The 22,304-nt window shown below is 36.6% G+C and overlaps 1 protein-coding gene across 6 annotated transcripts in view; it reads right to left on the bottom strand.

The window, feature by feature from the left end:
• Window positions 1–22,304, bottom strand: part of NUDT6 (nudix hydrolase 6) — a 63,498-nt gene that overhangs the window by 37,714 nt on the left and 3,480 nt on the right. For 2 of the 6 annotated variants that reach the window (XM_057705722.1, XM_057705727.1), the window contains exons 2-3: window positions 20,919–21,122; window positions 15,810–15,865 (exon numbers count right to left, since the gene is read on the bottom strand). In XM_057705722.1, coding sequence (XP_057561705.1) covers window positions 15,810–15,865; window positions 20,919–21,122 — 260 coding nt within the window. Of the gene's footprint in view, window positions 1–15,809; window positions 15,866–15,985; window positions 16,008–19,847; window positions 19,964–20,918; window positions 21,123–22,304 lie in introns of those variants that run through there. The other 4 variants (XM_057705724.1, XM_057705723.1, XM_057705725.1 and 1 more) reach the window with 3 other exon arrangements.

Raw genomic sequence — 22,304 nt, 5'->3', positions numbered from 1 at the left:
ATCCTATGCAATGTGTGATAGGCATTGCCATAAAACTACTGACTCCCTCAAATCCAAGTTTTAATTCATTTTATGTTTTCATTTGCTTTCGTTTGGTTTAAAGATTCCTCTTTAGGCTTAAATTCTGATTCTGCCAATTACCAGTTGTGTAATGTTGAAAAAGTCACTGCAACCTCTCTAAATCAGAGTTCTTTTTGAAAAATGAAGATAATAATGAATACCATTATTAAAAGAGAAAATTTCTGAGGAAGTATTTTATGTCATCACAATTATCATTATTTATCTGATTTTATTTCTATTAAATAGAAAAACATGGTAGAATTAAAATAATTTTCTTTAGCCTGAAAGCCTCATCAGTTAGGAACAGGAATGTGTACTATAACAGAAGAACAGGTGACTTGGGGAATGGTCGAGTGTTAGCAAATGTTTGGTTATGAATTTTTAGTAGGCTGGAAGTCACAGCAGAGCTGGTGCTACCACTTTACATGGCCTTTTAAATCCTCTTCAGATACGGCTATTGGTTCCAAAAGACATCAAATAAACCATTTAGGGACCTATCAAGGGTTAATTACTCAAAAATCCCCCAAGTTTAAAGGTATTACCTTCAACTGACCCTAAAGGCAACTGACCCCCAAAAGAAACTTGAGGTGGAGGATGGAAAATTCTCCACTCACATTTTTATAAGCGAATGTTACAGGATGAAAAATGGCTAAAACAATGCCACTGTGCATAGGTCTCCTAGAGTTTTTGTGTAGTCATTAAGTTTTGGGTCTCTCTTTGTTTCTTGACTACCTTTGAAAACACTATAAACATTCCAGAAAACATGAGCAATTCTTTCTTTGAAACTGAGTAAAGTTAGAGTGGCACTGAATGCAATCATGATTAACTGAGAATTATAAAAGTTTTTAGTCATTAACAATAGAGTTTAGGCAAATTTAGTATACATAATTTTGACTGTTGCCCTGTTTTAAAAATAAAGCTCAACTCAATTCTTTCCTTTTCAATTGCTGTAATAAAGATTGCTCTGGAAGCTTGATTTCTATAAACTAAACCTGTTAAATCATTTGTTTTGGCAGGTTTTATAAGGAAAAAAAACCCACCCCAAAAATATCACGCTGTCTAGGTTTAGAGTAAGACAGATCAGCCATAACTGCCAGGGAAGCTCCTTCCTTTTTTTCAGACTACAATCCAATATTTAATATTATTAGTTAGACCTAGGTTTGTTTTCCATGGATTTCCATGTTTTAATAAATGAGTAATTACATAAATAGATTTTTATTTGGTTGATCCACCAGCCCTGAAAAACTGCTCGGAGTGGAGCAATCATGTTAGTCTGGCTGCCTTTCAGCCTTTGTCAAAGACCTTAATGAAATTTTATTTGACAAAGTCACTTCTGACACAGCATGCTACTTTAAAATCTTAAAAGTTTACCCTTTTCTTTCCAAAATACCAAAGTGGTTTAAACCAGGTTATATCTAGTATCTTATCTTACATGTGCATAAGTGTATAGGGAGAATTATAGTACTGGGATATTTCATTTATGATCACCAAATCTAACCCCTTAATTTCATAAATGGGACAACTTAGCTTCCAGAGGCTTCCAGATTTGCCCAGAGTCATATAACTAGTTAGTAGCAGAGCCAAATCTTAGAACCCAGGTATCCTGATCCAATTTTATTTGTACAACTTCTTATGTCACCTGAACATAGAAAAGATTAAATAAATTTTGGTGATACTGCTGCTTCTTTAAATGCAAGGGGATACACTTAAAAGACAGTAAAACCTTTTATAATATATCTTTAGAAGTAACTTTTATATACTAAGGTATAGATTTTTTCAAGCTTAGCAAAAGAAAGTAACCAATTTATGTTACTTGTATATATTTGGATACTATATATATATATATATATATATGGTATCTGTCAATAATGTTTGGGCATATCATCTGTCTGCCAATTTGCAGAGAGTTATAATATCCACTTTCAGTCTAAGCCAATTTAGTTGAACAAAATCCTACATAAGTTTCTCAGACCTTGGGTACTCAATATTAATTATAATAATATAAGCTTCTTTGACCTAAGGGTAGTAAGACCTGAATGATAAAATAATAAAATAATGACTACAGGAACTTTTCTTTTGTAGGTCAGGGTATGATAAGTTAAGGATCATCTGGTGTCCCTCATAATTTCATGATGTGTAGGAAAATAGCTGTATGTCTTTGAAATCCTTACTTGATGCTTGGAATTGAACGTGAAGAGAATCAGGGCCAATCACTCTCACGTGAAATGAGTTAATTTAGGTTTTGGCTAATTTTTTTTTAAGATTACAGAGTCTGCAGCCTTTCACCCTATCTCCAATTTCTGGATCTAGCAATTTACCCTATGGTAAAAGGGTATATAGTATAGTGCTAAACAAACAGTATAGCTGTCCATACATCATCTTCATCACCTTGTCACCTCAATCAAAATCTTGCAGTAAACAAAATCTAAACTGTTTCTATGTCAAATCTAAACTCCTCTTCCTGGCTCTCAGGCCCCCTTATAACCAGGCCCTGTTTTTACCATTCAATCTTGCTTCCTACTCTCCACTCATTACCATCATATGTATGTATATATATATATGCTCCAATTCAAATAAAAAACTTACTGATGGCTGGGAACAATACTACTTTAGATACCCAATAAAATTCTGTTGAAGATTAAGCTTAGTTTGAGTCAGAGATCCTGCCTTAACTAAAACCTTGAAAGTTTCTTAATACTAAGAGAATGCTTTTATTTTTTATTTTTAAAAAATTTATTATTCATTTATTTATTTATTGGCTGTGTTGGGTCTTCGTTGCTACACACGGGCTTTCTCTAGTTGCGGTGAGCAGGGGCTACTCTTCATTGTGGTGCGTGGGCTCCTCATTGCTGTGGCTTCTCTTGTGGAGCACGGGTTCTAGGCATGTGGGCTTCAGTAGTTGTGGCATATGGGCTCAACAGTTGTGGCTCACGGGCTCTAAAGCACAGGCTCAATAGTTGTGGTACACAGGCTTAGTTGCTCTGCGGCATGTGGGATTTTCCTGGAGCAGGGATCGAACCCATGTCCCCTGCATTGGAGGTGGATTCTTAACCACTGTGCCATCTAGGAAGCCCTGAGAGTGCTTTTAGATAGCATTTCTGGGAAATGATTAATACTGCTTTCAGCTATTATTCTGAATACTAGTTTAAAATTTAAGAACATATGTGAAAGGAAAAATGTATGACTCCACCCACCAATATTTACTGAAGTCTCAGAAAGTACCAAAATAATTATTCTCGTCACTTATGCTCCTGAGCATGAAAACATCTGATCTCTAATCATGGTACTTCTCTTAAACACCTGTTACTTCTAGTCGCCTATACTTCTTATTTGAGTCTATGAGGCTCTTTAATTCTGTTCCCAATCTAGCTCTCAGATCAAAAATTTTACCACTCCCATCAGTAGAGAAGAGATGGTCCCTATAGGCAGATGCTTGCCCCAGGGAGCTCCCATGCCTGGGAAATCTGCCGGGTCAGATAGAGGGGCTGGAGAAACCTAGACTCTACTTGTGAGGAGTGTGTGCGTGCTGCCTTGTTAACAATCGGGGCAAAGAGAGACCAGCACTGGCGGCTGCCACCACACTTCCCAATCTGAAGGGGTGAACGCCTGAGTCCTGCTTGTTCCACACCACAGCCTGGTGTGAGATAAGGGCAGAGATGTGGTCTAGCTGCACAGAGAGACTGGACCGCCTGAGGTGGATCAGGGCCAAATTGGACACCATTGTCAGTGCACACATGGGGGTGGTGGATCAAACTGGGCAGACATTGTCAGTGCATGCACCATGCAGTGCCACAAATACGTGTAGTGGCTAGATGCCAAATCTCAGGCAGACAGGCCCTGGGAGAGGACTCGATGCAGCTGCACAGAGACAACTGGAAGGGTCTGAGATGTGGTCTGGGGAGAACCTCGGAGCCTATGGTCAGTGTGCACACAGCAGGGATGAGTCTGGCTACAGCAGACTTTGTCAGCACACGCATATGTGGTGCCAGAGAGATGCAGAGTGGCTGCATGCTGAGTCTTGAGCAGACAAGCCCTGGACAGGAGTAGGCAACAGTATGTTTCCAGTGGGAATGCTCCAGCTCCACCTATCTCACACTGCAGCTTGGAGCCGGATCTGGGGCCAACAGGTCCTAAGAGAGGTCTACCACAGAGGCTGCCCAGGTCCCAGGCACAGCACAGCAACCTCAATTTCTGCACTTACAGACTCCAGCCCCAGCCTACTCCACACCACAGCCTAGCACTAGGTCTGGGATGAACACAACAGAGAAAGCGACGAGACTGCAGGCTGCTTCTGGGCAAAAGCATGGACACCCACAGGTGCATAGGTTCACTGTGACTACACAGGTCTTATTTGCTACAGCAGTCACCTCCTTTGGGGCACAGCACACACTCAAGGGCAACTGAACCTAACTGAACCCAACCATTAGGGCTTCTTCCCCAACAACTGGGGAGTAGATACTGCCCCCAACAGGGTGGTGACAGCCATGGAGCAAAGAGGAGGCCCTGCCTCTCATCTAACACAGGTTCTGGATACCACAACACCAATTACACTCCCTATCAATGGGATAACAGCTAGCACACTCTGAAGAAAGAAGAGGCTGGCATCTATGACAAAACAAGCCCCTGTACCAAAAATAATGGACTCAAACAGTCTACACAGGGATGCTCCCACAAAAAACACTCCTTCAAGACCAAAGTAGATAACGATTTCTCCTAAATTCATGGCGACAGAGAAAGTTAAGTTAAAAAAGAGGAACTACTCCAAATTAAAAGAACAAGAGAAATCTCCTGAAAGAACAAATAATGAAGCAGACCATACCAGTCTATTAGACCCCGAGTTCAAAAATGAGGTAATAAAAATGCTGTTTTAAGAAAGTTTATTAACAAAATTCAGATCACTGTAACAAGAAACTATAAACTATAAAAAGGAATCAGACAATTCAATTGCCAAGATAAAAACCAATCTAGAAGCAATGTATAGCAGACTAAATGACTGAAGAAATAAATGATCTAGAAGACAGAATAATGGCAATCCCTCAATCAGAACAGCAGACAGAAAGACAGATGAAAAATGAAAGCAACATACAAGATCTATGGGGTAATATAAAGTGTGCCAACCTACTCACAGAAGAAGAAAAGAGAAAAAAGGGTATCAAAAATGTATTTGAAGAAATTACAGCTGAAAACTTTCCAAACCTAAAGAAGGAAACATATATCCAGGTATAGGAAGCACAGAGGGTCCCAAACAACATGAATACACACAAAGACAAACAGAATGGCAAATAATTAGAATGGCAAAAGTTAAAGCAAGGATTCTAAAGGCAGCAAGAGAAAAACAAAGAGTCAGTTACAAGGAAACCCCATAAGGCTAAGTTGATTTCTCTGCAGAAACTCTGCAGGCCAGAAGAGAGTGACATGATATATTCAAAGTCCTGAAAAGGGAAAACTTGCAACCCAGCAAGATTATCATTTGGGAGAGAGAAAGAATTTCTCAGACAGGCAAAAACTAAAATAATTCAGCAATACTAAACCTACCCTAAAGAAAATATTGAAAGGTCTCCTTTAAATAGAAAAGAAGCAAGAATCTATAGGAAAGGGAAAAACACAACAGGATAGGCAAATATATGAAAGGATTGAAGATCACTTAAACAAGCCAGCACGTAGATTAAAAAAAAACAAAAAAAAACTGTAAAAGTGATTATAACTACAACAAACAGTAAAAGGGTAAGCATGAAGATGTAAAACAGGATATGAAAAAAATCACAAAATGTGGGGCAGGGGAGTATGAAAATGTAAATCTTTTAGAATGTGTTTGAACTTGTATGACTATCAGTTTAAAGTAGATATAGTTATGGCTCAACATATTTGAAAACCAGGGTAGCCACAAATCAAAAACATACAATAGATTCAGAAGACACAGAGTGACACACTGGATTAAAAAAAAACCAAGAACCTATGATATGCTGTCTACAAGAGACACAATTTAGGGCAAAATATGCACACAGACTGAAAGTGGGGGGATGGAAAAAGATATTTCACAAAAATGGAAACAACAAGGAAGCAGGAGTAGCAATACTCATATCAGACAAAATAGACTTTTTAAAAAAGTCCATAAAGAAAGGACACTTTATAATGATGAAAGGGATCAATACAAAAAACTGCTATTACACTGTTACAGATACGCACCCAATATAAGAGCACTTAAATATATAAAACAAATACACAACAAACATAAAGGGAGAAACTGACAGAAATACAAAAATGGTAGGAGACTTTAACACCTCACTGACATCAATGGACAAATACTACAGACAGAAAATCAATGAAGCAACAGAGATCCTCAATGATACAATAGATCAGTTGGACTTAATTGATGTTTATAGGACACTACATCCCCCCAAAAAACAAAATAAACACTCTTCTCAAGTGCACATGGAACATTCTCTAGGATAAAACACATACTAGTACACAAAACAAGCCTCAACAAATTTAAGAGGATAGAAGTTATCTCAAGCATCTTTTCTGACCACATGAAACTAGAAATTAACCACAGAAGAAAACCAGGAAAAGAATGAACACGTGGAGACTAAACAATATGCCACTAAAAAACCAATGGGTCAACAATGAAATCAAAGAGGAAATCAGAAAATACCTTGAGACAAATGAAAATGAAAATACAACCTTACAAAATCAAAGGGTGCAGCAAAAGTAGTTCTATGAGGGAAGTTCACAGTGACATGGGCCTTCTTCAAGAAACAAGAAAAATCTCAAATAAACAACCTAACTTACCACCTGAATTTTAGAAAAAGAAGAATGCACAAAATCCCAAGTCAGCAAAGTCAGCAGAAGGAAAGCAATGATAAAGATCAGAGAGGCAATAAAATAGAGATCAAAAAAGCAAGAGATACAGATCAATAAAGCCAAGAGCTGCTTTTTTGAAAAGATAAACACAACTGACAAAACCGCTAGGCAGGCTCATCAATTAAAAAAGAGAGAGGACCTGAGTAAACAAATTAAGAAATGAAAGAGGAGAAATAACAACTTATACCACAGAAATAAGAAAAAAAAATCATAAGAGAATCCTATGAACAGTTATATGCCAATAAACTGAACAACCTAGAAGAAAGGGACAAGTTTTTAGAAACATACATCTTGCCACAGCTGAGTCAGGAAGAAATAGATAATTTGAACAGACTGACCTCTAGATGTGAAATAGAATCTGTAATAAAAAAAACTGCAAACAATAGTCCAGGACTGGACGGCTTCACTGGGGTATTCTACCAAACATATAAAGAAGAACTTATACCTATCCTTCTCAAACTATTCCAAAAAACTGAGGAGGAGGGAACACTCCCAAATTCATTCCATGAAGTGACTGTCACCCTAAAACCAAAACCAGACAAAGACACTACAAAAAAAGAAAATTACAGGCCAACATCTTTGATGAACATAGATGCAAAAAATCTCAACAAAATACTAGGAAACTGAATCCAACAATACATAATCAAACACCATGACCAAGCTGGATTCATTCCAGGGTTGCAAGGATGGTTCAATGTATGCAAATCAATTGATGTGATACACCACATTAACAAAAGGAAAGACAAAAACTACATGGTCATCTCAATAGATGCAGAAAAAGCATCTGACAACATTCAACATCCATTCATGATAAAAACTCTCATCAAAGTGAGTATAGAGGAAACTATCTCAATGAAATAAAAGCCATTTAAGACTAACCCACAGCCAACAGAATACTCAATGGTGAAAAGCTGAAAACCATCCTGCTAAATTCTGAAACAAGATAAGGATGCCCACTCTTACCACTTCTATTCAACACAGTTGGCTTCCTAGCCACAGCAATGAGATAAGAAATAAAAGGTATCCAAATCAGAAGGGAAGAGGCAAAACTGTCATTATATGCAGATGACATGATACTCTATATAGAAAACCCTAAAGACTCCACACAAAATCTATTAGAGGCTTACCTCCTCCCACAAATACATCAAAAACACATGGACAAGCAGAAAGATTCTCACAGAATACCTACAGAACGCTGGCAGAATGGGTAAGAAAACTTCCACGTAACTGAGTAGGACAAAAGAATAAAGAAGAAAAAAAAGAGAGAGAGAGAGAGAGAGAGAGAAAGGAATCAAATGGAACTTGAGCTCAGGGAGGGAGCTGTGAAGGAGGAAAGCAACAAATAAAATACAAGGGAATCCCCATAAGGTTAAGAGCTGATTTTTCAGCAGAAACTATGCAGGCAAGAAGAGAGTGGCATGGTATATTTAAAGTGATGAAAGGGAGAAACCTAGAACCAAGAATATTGTACCCAGTAAGGTTCTTGTTCAGATGGGATGGAGAAATCAAAAGCTTTACAAACAAGCAAAAGCTAAGAGAATTCAGCACCACCAGATCAGCTTTACAACAAATGGTAAAGGAACTTCTCTAGGCGGAAAAGAAAAGGTCACAACTAGAAACTAGAAAATTATGAATGAGAAAGCTCACTGGTAAAGGCAAACATACAGTTAAGGTTGTATATCACACAAATATCACAGGAAAACCAGAAATTGTGAGGAGAGTACAAATGGAGGATACTGGAAATGGACTGGAAATTAAGAGACCAGCAACTTAAAACAATCTTGCATATATATCAAAACCTCATGGGAGCTGCAAACCAAAAATCTACAATAGATACACACACACAAAAGCAATACAAACACAACAGAAAAGATAATCATCAAATCACAAGGAAAGAGAACAAAAGAGGAAGAAAAAAACCTACAAAAACAAGTCCAAAACAATTAACAAAATGGCAATAAGAACATACATATCAATAACTACCTTAAATGTAAATGGATTAAATGCCCCAACCAAAAGACATATACTGGCTGAATGGATACAAAAACAAGATTCATATATGTGCAGTCTACAAGAGACACATTTCAGATCTAGGGACTCATACAGACTGAAAGTGAGGGGATGGAAAGTATTCCATGCAAATGGAAGTCAAAAGAAAGCTGGAGTAGCAATACTCAAATCAGACAAAACAGACTTTAAAGACTGTTACAAGAGACAAAGAAGGACACTACATAAGGATCAAGGGATCAGTCCAAGAAGACCTAACAATTTTAAATATATATGCACCCAACAGCGAGAACTCAATATATGAGGCAAATGTTAACAGCCATAAACAGAGAAATTGTTATTAACACAATAACAGTGGGGGACTTTAATACCCCACATTTGTCAATGGACAGATTATCCAGACAGAAAATCAATAAAGAAACACAGACCTTAAATAACACATTAGGCCACATAGACTTAATTGATATTTATAGAGCATTCCATCTGAAAGCAGCAGAATACATGTTTTTCTCAAGCACACATGGAACATTTTCCAGGAAAGAGCACATCTTGGGCCACAAATCAAGCCTTGGTAAATTTAAGAAAACTGAAATTATATCAAGCACCTTTTTCGACCCCAACACTTTGAGATTAGAAATCACATACAAGAAAAAACTGTAAAAAAATACAAACACATGGAGACTAAACAATATGTGACTAAGCAGCCAATGGATCACTGAAGAACTCTAGGAGGAAATCAAAAAATACCTACAGACAAATTAAAATGAAAACACGATGATCCAAAACCTGTGGCACACAGCAAAAGCAGTTCTAAGAGGGAAGTTTACAGTGATACAAGCTTATCTCAGGAAACAAGAAAAAATCTCAAATATATACCCTAACTTTATATCTCGAACAGCTAGAGAAGGAAGAACAAACAAAACCCCAAGTTAGTAGAAGGATAGAAACCATAAGGATCAGAGCAGAAATAAATGAAATAGAGACGAAGAAAACAACAGTGAAGATCAAAACTAAAAGATGGTTCTGTGAAAAGATAAAACTGATAAATTTTCAGCCAGACTCATCAAGAAAAAAAGGGAGAGGACTCAAATCAATAAAACTAGAAATAAAAAAGAAGTTAGGACTTCCTAGGTGGTGCAGTGGTTAAGAATCTGCCTGCAAATGCAGGGGACACGGGTTCAATCCCTGTTCCAGGAAGATCCCGCATGGCACGGAGCAACTAAGCCCTTGTGCCACAACTATTGAGCCTGTACTCTAGAGCCCATGTGCCACAACTACTGAAGCCCATGCATCTACAGCCTGTGCTCTGCAACAAGAGAGGCCACCACAACGAGACTGCACACCACAATGAAGAATAGCCCCTGCTCACTGCAATTAGAGACAGCCCGTGTGCAGCAATGAAGACCCAACGCAGCCAATAAGTAAATAAAAAAATAAATTTATTAAAAAAAAGTTGTTACAATGGACACCATAGAAATACAAAGGATCACATAAGACTACTACAAGCAACTATATGCCAATAAAATGGACAAATTCTAAGAAAGGTCCAATCTCCCAAGACTGAACCAGGAAGAAATAGAAAATATGAACAAACCAATCCCAAGTACTGAAATTGAAACTGTGATTAAAAAACCCCCACCAAACAAAAGTCCAGGACCAGGTGGCTTCACAGGTGAATTCTATCAAACATTTAGAGAAGAGTTAACACCTCTCCTTCTGAAACTCTTCCAAAAAATTTCCAAGGAAGGAACACTCCTAAATTCATTCTATGAGGCCAAAACCAGACAAAGATACCACACACACACACACAAATTACAGGCCAATATCACTGATGAATATAGACAAAAACCCTCAGTCAAATACTAGCAAACCAAATCCAATGATACATTAAAAGAATCATACACCATGATCAAGTGGGATTCATCCCAGGGATGCAAGGATTCTTAAATATCTGCAAGTCAATCAGTGTGATAAACAACACTAAGAAACTGAAGAAGAAAAAATAAAAAACCCTATGATCATCTCAACAGATGCAGAAAAAGCTTTGACAAAACTGAACTCTCAAGAAAGTAGGCATGGAGGGAACATACCTCAACATAATAAAGGCTCTATATGACAAACCTACAGCTAACATCATTCTCAATGGTGAAAAGCTGAAAGCATTTCCTCTAAGATCAGGAATGAGACAAGGATATACACTTTCACCACTTTTATTCAACATAGTTTTGGAAGTCCTAGATATAGCAATCAGAGAAGAAAAAGATATAAAAGGGATCCAAATTGGAGAAGTAAAACTGTTACTGTTTGTAGATGACATGACACTATACATAGAAAATCCTAAAGATGCTACCAGAAAACTAGAGTTCATCAATGAATTTGGTAAAGTTGCAGGATACAAAATTAACACACAGAAATCTCTTGCACTCCTATACACTAACAACGAAAGATCAGAAAGAGAAATTGAAGAAAAAATCCCATTTACCATCACATCAAAAAGAATAAAATACCTACCAATGAAAACATGACAATCCAAAACCTATGGGATGCAGCAAAAGCAGCTCTAAGAGGGAAGTTTATAGGGATACAAGCTTATCTCAGGAAACAAGAAAAACCTAAGGAGGCAAAAGACCTGTACTCTGTAAATTATAAAACGTTGATGAAAGAAATCAAAGATGACCCAGATGGAGAGACACACCATGTCTTGGATTGGGAGAATCAATATTGTGAAAATGACTATACTACCTGAAGCAATCTACAGATTCAATGCAATCGCTATCAAATTATCAATGGCATTTTTCACAGAACTAGAACAAAAAATTTTACAATTTGTACAGAAACACAAAAGACCCCAAATAGCCAAAGCAATCTTGAGAAAGAAAAACGGAGCTGGAGGAATCAGGCTCCCGGACTTCAGATTATATTACAGAGCTACAATCATCAAGACAGTATGGTACTGGCACAAAAACAGAAATATAGATCAATGGAATAGGACAGAAAGCCCAGAGATAAACCCACCCACCTAGGGTCACCTAATCTATGACAAAGGAGGCAAGAATATACAGTGGAGAAAAGACAGTCTCTTCAATAAGTGGTGCTGGGAAAACTGGACAGCTATATGTAAAAGAATGAAATTAGAACATACTCTATCACCCTACACAAAAATAAAACTCAAAATGGATTAAAGATCTAAATGTAAGGCTGGACAATGTAAAACAGAGGAAAACATAGGCAGAACACTCTTTGACATAAATCACAGCAAGATCTTTTTTGACCCACCTCCTAATGAAAATAAAAAATAAATAAATGGAACCTAATTAAACTTAAAAGCTCTTGCACAGCAAAGGAAACCATAAACAAGACAAAAAGACAACCCACAGAATGGGAGAAAATATTTGCTAATGAAGCAACCAACAAGGAATTAATCTCCAAAATATACAAAGAGCTCCTGCAGCTCAGTATCAAAAAAAACCCCCCAAAACGCAAACAACCCAATGAAAAAATGGGTGGAAGATCTAAATAGGCAGTTCTCCAAAGAAGACGTACAGATGGCCAACAAATGCATGAAAACATGCTCAACATCACTAATTATTAGAGAAATGCAAATCAAAACTACAATGAGGTATCACCTCACACCAGTCAGGATGGCTACCATCAAAAAGTCTACGAACAATAAATGCTGGAAAGGATGTGGAGAAAAGGGAACCCTCCTACACTGTTGCTGGGAATGTAAATTGGTACAGCCACTATGGAGAGCAGTATGGAGGTTCCTTACAAAACTCGAAATAGAACTACTGTATCACCCAGCAATCCCACTCCTGGGCATATAGCCACAGAAAACTATAATTCAAAAAGTCACATGTACCCCTATGTTCACTGCAGCACTATTTACAATAGCCAGGACATGAAAGCAACCTAAATGTCTATCAACAGAGGAGTGGATAAAGAAGATGTGGTACATATATAAAATGGATTGTTAGCCATAAAAAGAAATGAAATAGTGCCATTTGCAGAGATGTGGATACACCTAGAGATTGTCATACAGAGTGAAGTAAGTCAGAAACAGAAAAACATATAACATTGCTTAAATGTGAAATCTAGAAAAATGGTACAGATGAACTTATTTGCAAAGCAGAAATAGAGACAAAGATGTAGAGAACAAACTTATGGATACCAAGGATGGATGAGGGGTGGGATGATTTGGGAGACTGGGATTGACATATATACACTACTATGTATAAAACAGATAACTAATGAGATCCTACTGTATAGCACAGGAAACTCTACTCAGTGTTCTGTGGTGACCTAAATGGGAAGGAAATCTAAAAAAGAGGGGACATATGTATATGTATAATTGATTCACTTTGCTGTGCACCAGAAACTAACATAACATTGTAAAGCAACTGTACTCCAATTAAAAAACGGAAAAAAAAAAAAGAAATCAAAGATGACACAAACAGATGGAAAGATATACCATGATCTTGGACTGGAAGACTGAATACTGTCAAAATTACTATATTACCCAAGGCAATCTACAGATTCAATGCAATCTCTATCAAATTACCAATGGCATTTTTCACAGAACTAGAAGAACATAAAAATGTTTAAATTCCTATGGCAACACAGAAGATCCCAAATAGCAAAAGCAATCCTGAGAAAGAAAAATGAAATGGAGGAATCAGACACCCTGATTTCAGACTACAGTACAAAGCTACAGTCATCAAAACAGTATGGTACTGAAACAAAAACAGAAATATAGCACAATGGAACAGGATAGAAAGCCCAGCAATAAACTCACACATTTATGGTCAATTAAACTCACACACTATGGACAAAGGAGGCAACAGTATACAATGGAGAAAAGACAGTCTCTTTAATAAGTGGTACTGTGTATATGTCAATGTTCCTCTCTCACTACATCCCAGCTTCCCCTTCCCTCCCGTGTCCTTAAGTCCATTCTCTACGTCTGCATCTCTATTCCTGCCCTGCCACTAGGTTCATCAGTACCATTTTTCTAGATTCCATATATATGTGTTAGCATATGGTATTTTTCTCCTTCTGATTTACTTCACTCTGTATGACAGACTCTAGTGAGAGAGCAGCACTGACATACATACACTACCAAATGTAAAATAGATAGCTAGTGGGAAGCTGAGCAGAGCACAGGGAGATCAGCTCGATGCTTTGTGAAGACCTAAAGCAGTGGGATAGGGAGGGTGGGAGGGAGGCTCAAGAGGGAGGTGATATGGGGATATATGTGTACATAAAGCTGATTGACTTTGTTGTACAGAAGAAACACAATACTGGAAAGCAATTATATTCCAATAAAGATGAAAAAATTAAAAAAAATAAGTGGTACTAGGAAAACTGGACAGATACATGTAAAAGAATGAAATTAGAACATTCTCTATCACCATACACAAAAATAAACTCAAAATGGATTAAAGGTTGAAATGTAAGACCTGATACTATAAAAGTCTTAGAGGAAAACATAAGCAGAACACCCTTTTATATAAATCACAGCAATATCTTTTCGGATCCACCTTCTAAAATAATGAAAATAAAAACAAATATAAACAAATGGGACCTTATCAAACTTACAAGCTTTTGCACAACAAAGGAAACCATAAACAAAATGAAAAGATAAACTACAGAATGGAAAACAAAAAATTGGGTTGACCAAAAAGTTCATTTGGGTTTTCCTGTAACATCAATATTTGCAAATAATGTGACCAACAAGGGCTTAATTTCCAAAATATAAAAACAGCTCACACAACTCAATAACAAAAAAAAAAAATCAAAAAAGGGACAGAAGACCTTCTTCTGTAATGTATATTTACATTACAGAAGAAATGTAAATATACATTTCTTCAAAGAAGAAATACAGATGGCAATAGGCACATGAAAAAGTGCTCAACACTGCTAATTATTAGAGAAATCCAAATCAAAACTACAATGAGGTACCACCGCACACCTGTCAGAATGGCCACCATTAAAACTACAAACAACAAATGCTAGAGAGGATGTGGAGAAAAGGGAACTCTCCTACATTGTTGGTGGGAATGCAAGTTGGTACAGCCATTATGGAAAACAGTATGGCAGTCTATCAGAAAACTAAACAGAATTACCATATGATCCAACAATCCCACTTCTGGGCATATACCCAGACAAAACTCTAATCCAAAAAGATACGTGCACCCCTATGTTCATAGCACCACTATTCACAACAGCCAAGACTAGGAAACAACCTAAATATCCATCAATAGATGAATGGATAAAGAAGATATGGTACATATATACAACAGAATACTACTCAGCCATAAAAAAAGAACAAAATAATGCCATTTGCAGCAACATGGATGCAACTGGGGATTATCACACTAAGTGGAGTAAGTCAGAAAAAGAAAGACAAATACCGTGTGATATCACTTATATATGGAATCTAAAATATGACAAAAATGAACCTATCTATGAAACAGAATCATGAACACAGAGAACAGACTTGTGGTTGCCGAGGGGGAAAGGGTTGGGGGAGAGATGGAGTGGGAGGTTGGGGTTAGCAGATGTAAGCTTTTATATATACAATGGATAAACAAAAAGATCCTAATGTATAGCACAGAGAACTATACTCAATATCCTATGATAGGCCATAATGGAAAAGAATATTTTAAAAAATGTATATATATGTATAACTGAATCACTGTGCTGTACAGCAGAAACTACGACACTGTAAATCAAGCATATGTCAATAAAAAATATTGATCAGAGCAAATTAAAAAAAATCTTTCTATAATTCTTTGAGCATATCAAAATTTCTACACTTTATTTTTCTCTATATAGAACTAAACATTTAGAAAGCAATTTATAAAGCAGAAGCAACTTACTTTATTTTTATCCTGTACAACCAATATTTTTCTAGTATTTTCATCAAATACAGCTCCTGTTGAGGGGGGGAGATAATTGAGAAATATGAATTTCATTCACCTCAAACTCCTCCCACACTATTACCTGTGGTCATCAAAATCCTACCCATTCCTGAAGGCCTAGTTCAAATAACTACCTCATTCATGAAGAGTTGTAAATCTCTCCAGCAAGAAATCAGTTGCTCCGTTATCTAGGTTCTTTTAACAACTTAGAGTACCAATGATGGTTCCAGCATATGCTAACTTGTAGGATAATCATTTGCATCTCCTTCTCCAGATCATCTATTCCTGATGATATAGTTAAATAAATCTTTTTTTTAGCCTTTAGTGTCCAATTTTTATTTTTTAAATTAATTTTTGAGTATAGTTATTTTACAATGTTGTGTTAGTTTCTACTGTACAGCAAAATGAATCAGTTGTATGTATACATATATCCCCTCTTTTTTGGATTTCCTTCCCATTTGGGACACCACAGAGCACCGAGTAGAGTTCTCTGTGCTATACAGCCGGTTCTCATTAGTTATCTATTTTATATGTGGTATCAATAGCATATATATGTCAATCCCAATCTCCCAATTCATCCCACCCCCTCCTTCCCCCCTTTCATGTCCATACGTTTGTTCTCTATGTCTGTCTCTATTTCTGTTTTGCAAATAAGATCATCTGTTAGTGTCCAATTTTAAGTGCATAAAAATATTTATTGAATCAATGAACTGACTTTTCCATTCTCATTTCTATTCCTTGAATCACTATGTATAAACATAGGTTGTGCTCCCTTATGATCCAAATCTCAAATATCTCAATATTCAGTTCAAGACCTCCTCCTTAAAGCCACTTAAATTTCTTTACCACATTATGTTCATAACGTTATAACTTACCAATATATTGCTTTGGAATATTTCTATTTTTTAAGTTCTAGTCCATTTCTTTCATTTATTCATTCATCATATACACTGCCCGTAACACTAGGCATTCTGCTATTTGTTAGGGACTCTAAGTTTTTTTTCTCTCTTTGGGTAATCTTAGGTCAAAAATACAAATGACACTCTAATGATTTGTATTAGGTTCCTTTAAATGCTATAATTTAAAAATTATTTCATTCACATAATGTGGGAAGATATTGTTAAAAATATATTTTCTACTTATTCATCCATTCTTTTAATATTAATGAGCTCATATATAATACATACAGGTTCTATATATAGTATATTAATTGATATCCTATTATGTGTCAGGTACTTTTCTAGGTGCTAGGGATACAGTGGTGAACAAAATTCACCATCATTATGGGGTTTGTGTTCTGATGTGTGTTTGAAGAGGTGACAAATAAATAAAAAATAAATTATATAGAACATGAGAAGATGATAAATATTACGTAAAGAAAGAGTATAGTAGGGAATAGATACGTGCAACACAAGGAAGAACAATGTTCTCTGAAATTCAAACACCACATTTTATTTATTTTTCCCATTTTAAAGCTCTTTATTGGAATATAATTGCTTTACATTGTTGTGCCAGTTTTTGCTGTACAACAAAGTGAATCATCTGTATTTATACATATATTCCCACATCCCTTCCCTCCCGTGACTCCCTCCCACCCTCCCTATCCCATCCCTCTAAGTCATCGTCCACCATCTAGTTGATCTCCCTGTTTTATGCAGTTTCCTACTAGCTATGTTTCACATTTGGTAGTGCATATATGTCAATACTATTCTCTCGCTTCGTCCCAGCTTCCCCTTCGCCCCCCACCCTGTGTTCTTAAGTCCGTTCTCTACAACTGCATCTTTATTCTTGCCCTGTCACTGGGTTCATCAGTACCATTTTTATAGATTCCATATATATGAGTTACATACAGTATTTGTTTTTCTCTTTCTGGCTTACTTTGCTCTGTATGACAGACTCTAGGTCCATCCACCTCACTACATATAATTCAATTTCACTCCTTTTTATGGCTAAGTAATATTCCATTGTATACATGTGCCACATCTTCATCCATTCATCTGTTGGTAGGCATTTAGGTTGCTTCCATGTCCTGGCTATTGTAAATAGTGCTGCAATGAACATTGTGGTACATGTTTCTTTTTGAATTATGGTTTTCTCTGGGTACATGCCCAGTAGTGGGATTGTTGGGTCATATGGTAGTTCTATTTTTAGTTTTTGGAGGAACCTCCATACTGTTTTCCATAGCAAACACCACATTTTAATATGTCAAAGCCAAGAAGGAAAACCACAAAGTGAGATATAATTAACATTAATGATGGCTTCTATTAGAAAGTATAAACTGTAATTTAACTGGACTTTACAAGGGACAGAATGCCAAGAAATGCCAAGAAAACCTATTCTTAAATTTTAAAAATTTGTGATTGCTCAAATTGAACTTTTTCCTAATTCACTATAAACATGAGCCAAAATCAGCACTGCTAAACACAATGTGAGCGAGCCCTGTTGGTCACAACATAAAAGTTAAATAAACCCAAGGAGACTGAGGATTAAATAGAAATTATTATGTTATTATGATTAATCAGGTACCGTACTAAGTGCCTTAGGTTTATTATATCAGCTATTCCTCATAATAATCATAAGTGGTATAATTCTGAGTGCCCAAGTTCACACAGCCCTAAAACTTACGTCCTGTCTGGGTCCCAAGCAGGCATTCTTCTCTATGCAACAATGCCCCTTCACCACACTACAACAGTCTTTTCAGAGGGCTGACATTGTCACCTGAAGATCTATCCAACCATTGAGTCAAGAAATATTTACTGAGCACCTACTTTATACTAGACAGTGTTTAGCCTGAGGATATAGTAGTAAACAAGACAGGTAAAACATCTGCTTTCATGGAGTTTATATTATTGCAGGGGCAATTAAGTACATGATATAATTTCTTATTGTGATAAGAAAAACAGAGTGGGATAAAGGGACAAAGGATGATGGGACTGGCAGGTGGGAGGACTCTATTTTATGCTGGAAGGTCAGGAGCTTTTCTGAGAAGGGGGTTATTTCAGCTCTGAAGAGCTCGATAAACAAAGCCCTGTGGAAGAGCACTGCAGGAAGAGGAGCGAGTGGGTTTAAAGGCTCTGAGGCAGATAAAAACTTGCTGTTTGAAAAACAGAGAGAAAGCCATAGCTCACTCTATTTCAGTATAGGAGAGGAAAGATTTTGTTCCTGTACACACTTAGGTTCTGTGTCTGGGACCTGTGAGTTGAACTGACAAAAGACAGATAAATGGAAGTACATAAATCTTATTTGATGTTAATATTTTTATGTGGCCTGGGTAGGGGTGGAGGACTTCATGGAAAGAAGTGAAAATCTCCCCAAAGTGGTTAGAACCAGGGGCTTATGTACCATTTTAAGAAAGAGGGATAAACTGTGCAGAAATGACAAGATGAAAGAAAAAGGGGTTTGGGCTAGGAGAGGTAGACTGTGAAAAAGTGACTAGGAACTATATGGGGGGAGCTAACGAATATAATGGTTATTTTCATAAGGTTGGCACAGATTCATCTCATGTCAACTCCCTGTCTCCGGTGACAAGAATGTTCTCCTTTTCATGGCTGAAGAAATTTATGTCCTGCTTTTAGGTAGAAAGGGGCAGGCAGAGAGCCCTTCCTGCTGTTTCTCAACTGTCTTCAGCTCAAAATAATCAATATGCCAAAGTAGCATATTTGGGGGTGGTATGTTCTGACTCCCTTCACCAGCTACACCTTCTGCAGCTTATAACAACAAATGTCAACTCTTTTCTCTTCACTTCAAAAACTCTGTACCTTTCCAGAAAAATTTCTTACATCATCTCCCAACCCCAGTAGCCACTTCAAATCCTAGTTATTCTTCAAGACTCTTGTCAAGTTCCCAACCTCTCATTCCCTGAACTCCTGTGGCATATATTAACTATAATACACAATACAGTACTTAGTTATAAACAAGTTCTTCATAAGATACTCTTTATGCATATATTACTAATTCTGTAGTACTAACTGTAAATTCTAATTTGGAAGTCTGTACCAATGCGTTGATAATTATCTGTATGTCTTTCCAATGAAGTGTGAGGCTGTCATCAAATTTTCAAGTGGTCTTTTCAAGTAGAGCTGAATGGAAAGTTGCTGAATTCCCTCTACTTGCTACAGGCGAGTGAGACCATGGACAGAGAAAACATTAGAAATCCTTGAACAACTTCTTTAAAAGACTTTAAAGATGCAAACTATCTTTAGAAACTCTTATAAATTATATAAAGGCAAATAATACCGTATTAATTAGTAATACACATTACTGCTTTAATTTGTAATAAATCATAAGGATTCTTTGCTATTTTCATTTTTCTGGAAATATAGGAGTTTTCTTAACCCTTGTTCTCAAAAGGTAGTCCTAGGACCAGGATCACTAGCAGCTGTAGCAGCAGAGAACTTATTAGAAAAGCAATTCTCCCACCCACCTAAGACCAACTGAATTAGAAACTCTCCAGGCTGGGGCCCAGCAATCTGTTTTAACAAGCCCTTCAGGTGATTCTGATGCACTCTACAATTTGACAACTACTGTTTTAATCTAAAGCAAGTCTTCACTCAAGACTATGTCTCTGAAGCTAACCAGTGACTTAAAAATTCTATATGTAAAATACGCTATTTTAAACAACTGTTTAGCATAATGACAATGTAAATGTCTTTAAGAAGTAATGTTCAAATCACTGAAAAACTGGTTTGCTTTATCTTAAATTCAACTTAAAAGTTACCTTTTGACTAAATCACATAATTAGTAGTAATATGTTTTACCATAATGAAATGAATCTATTCCCTGATCCCAATTCAGGGTTACTATTTCAGTAATGAAGTTCAATTATCTGTGTAAAACATGTTCAAACATATCCTTTAGAAAACTAAACTTGCTTGTTCTCTCTGCTGCCCTCTGCTGATTCATAAGGCAAACTTCATCTATTTAATGTCTCAATACTAGCTACAGTTCCAAGGAGGATAATCATTTAATCAAATTATTCATTCCACATGAACTATGGGCTCAGCTGTAAGAAGAAACTGGGTGAACCTTTAAAAAGTTAATTCTGATCAACATTAGTTTGAAACTGACCTGCAACTCCCACTTGATGTGTAGCATATCCTGGTAATCTGCTGGGCCCCTCTCCCAGCCACAGAGTCAGCGTGGATGAATCGGATTCCGCGTGGTGAAAGCAGAAGCCCAGGGAAGCGGCAGGGGCAATAAACCGACTCTGGAGGATGGGAATGTGCAGCCATACTGCTACTCTACCTTCTGATCTCCATTTCTGTACTGCCGCTAAAATACAGAAGATAAACATTTGTGAATATTTCCCCGTGAGAGAGGTGGAGTACACTAAAACTCATCTCTGGGTGTCACTTCCTCCAGGAAGCCATGTTTAAGGTCCACGTCCCTTACTAGGTAGCTCTCCTGGAGCTGGGCGGGGGGGGGGTCACGGGGGAATCCCAAAATGTGCTGTTCACATACATCAGCAGCACAGGAACTATCATGTTTTATTATAATTATATATGATTTTTCCACCAGACTGAATTCCTTGAAACTAAAATCAGTATAGTGATGATCTTTATATATTACCTGACAATACCAGGCACATGATTGGTGCTCAATAACTGTATTAGAATGAACAAATAAACTGATTTAAATAAAATACCATTTCACTGTTCCTTCTAACAATCTTAGTTTTAATCTTTATAAGTGACTATTATGGGCTCTTATTTACTCTTCCTTTGAGTCCTGTCTCATATTCATATATGTATACACACACACATATTTGGTTTATACCTTTCAAGGTGAAAAAGATAACTTTGTTGTTAAATAATGTATGCTAGTTCTAGAATATTTTGAAAAGTACAATGGAGAAATCAAAATGTCACATTTGCACACAGATAAATTCAAAATTTTGACTTTTTGCATGAATATAATTTTGGAATTGAGATACCATACATAACTTACGTATTTTTTACTACATATTATAAACATTTTGCTATGCCATTAGAATTCTTTAATGAACATACATTTTTAATGACTGTGTAATTTTCCTTATATAAGTATACCATAAGCTACTTAACTAATCTACTTTTGGACATTCAGATTGTTTCAACTTTTCTTTATTATAAATTATACCATGATAAACATTAAAATACATTTTCGGTCTCTGACTTTAAATTCTCTTGCTTTATTACTTACGAATGAGCCAGGGAAAAAAGATGCTAACATTTATCTGGCCCTTACTAAATTCCAGACATTTTAGATACACTATTTCATTAAGTTCTCACAACATGAAAGGCAGGTAATGTCACCCCTAATTTATAGGTTAAGAAATGAATATTTCCAAAAGAAAAACTTTTCAGATCACTTTCTCCATCCATCTCAAGCTTTAAAATAATCCTGTAAAGTATGTGTGGAGAGAGGGGGAAAGACTTGATTATTTATTTAATGGTTAGATTCCTTTCCCTCCTC

Source organism: Hippopotamus amphibius, chromosome 13, assembly GCF_030028045.1.
Source record: "Hippopotamus amphibius kiboko isolate mHipAmp2 chromosome 13, mHipAmp2.hap2, whole genome shotgun sequence".
NCBI lineage: Eukaryota > Metazoa > Chordata > Mammalia > Artiodactyla > Hippopotamidae > Hippopotamus > Hippopotamus amphibius.
This window is presented reverse-complemented; position numbering and strand designations above follow the sequence as displayed.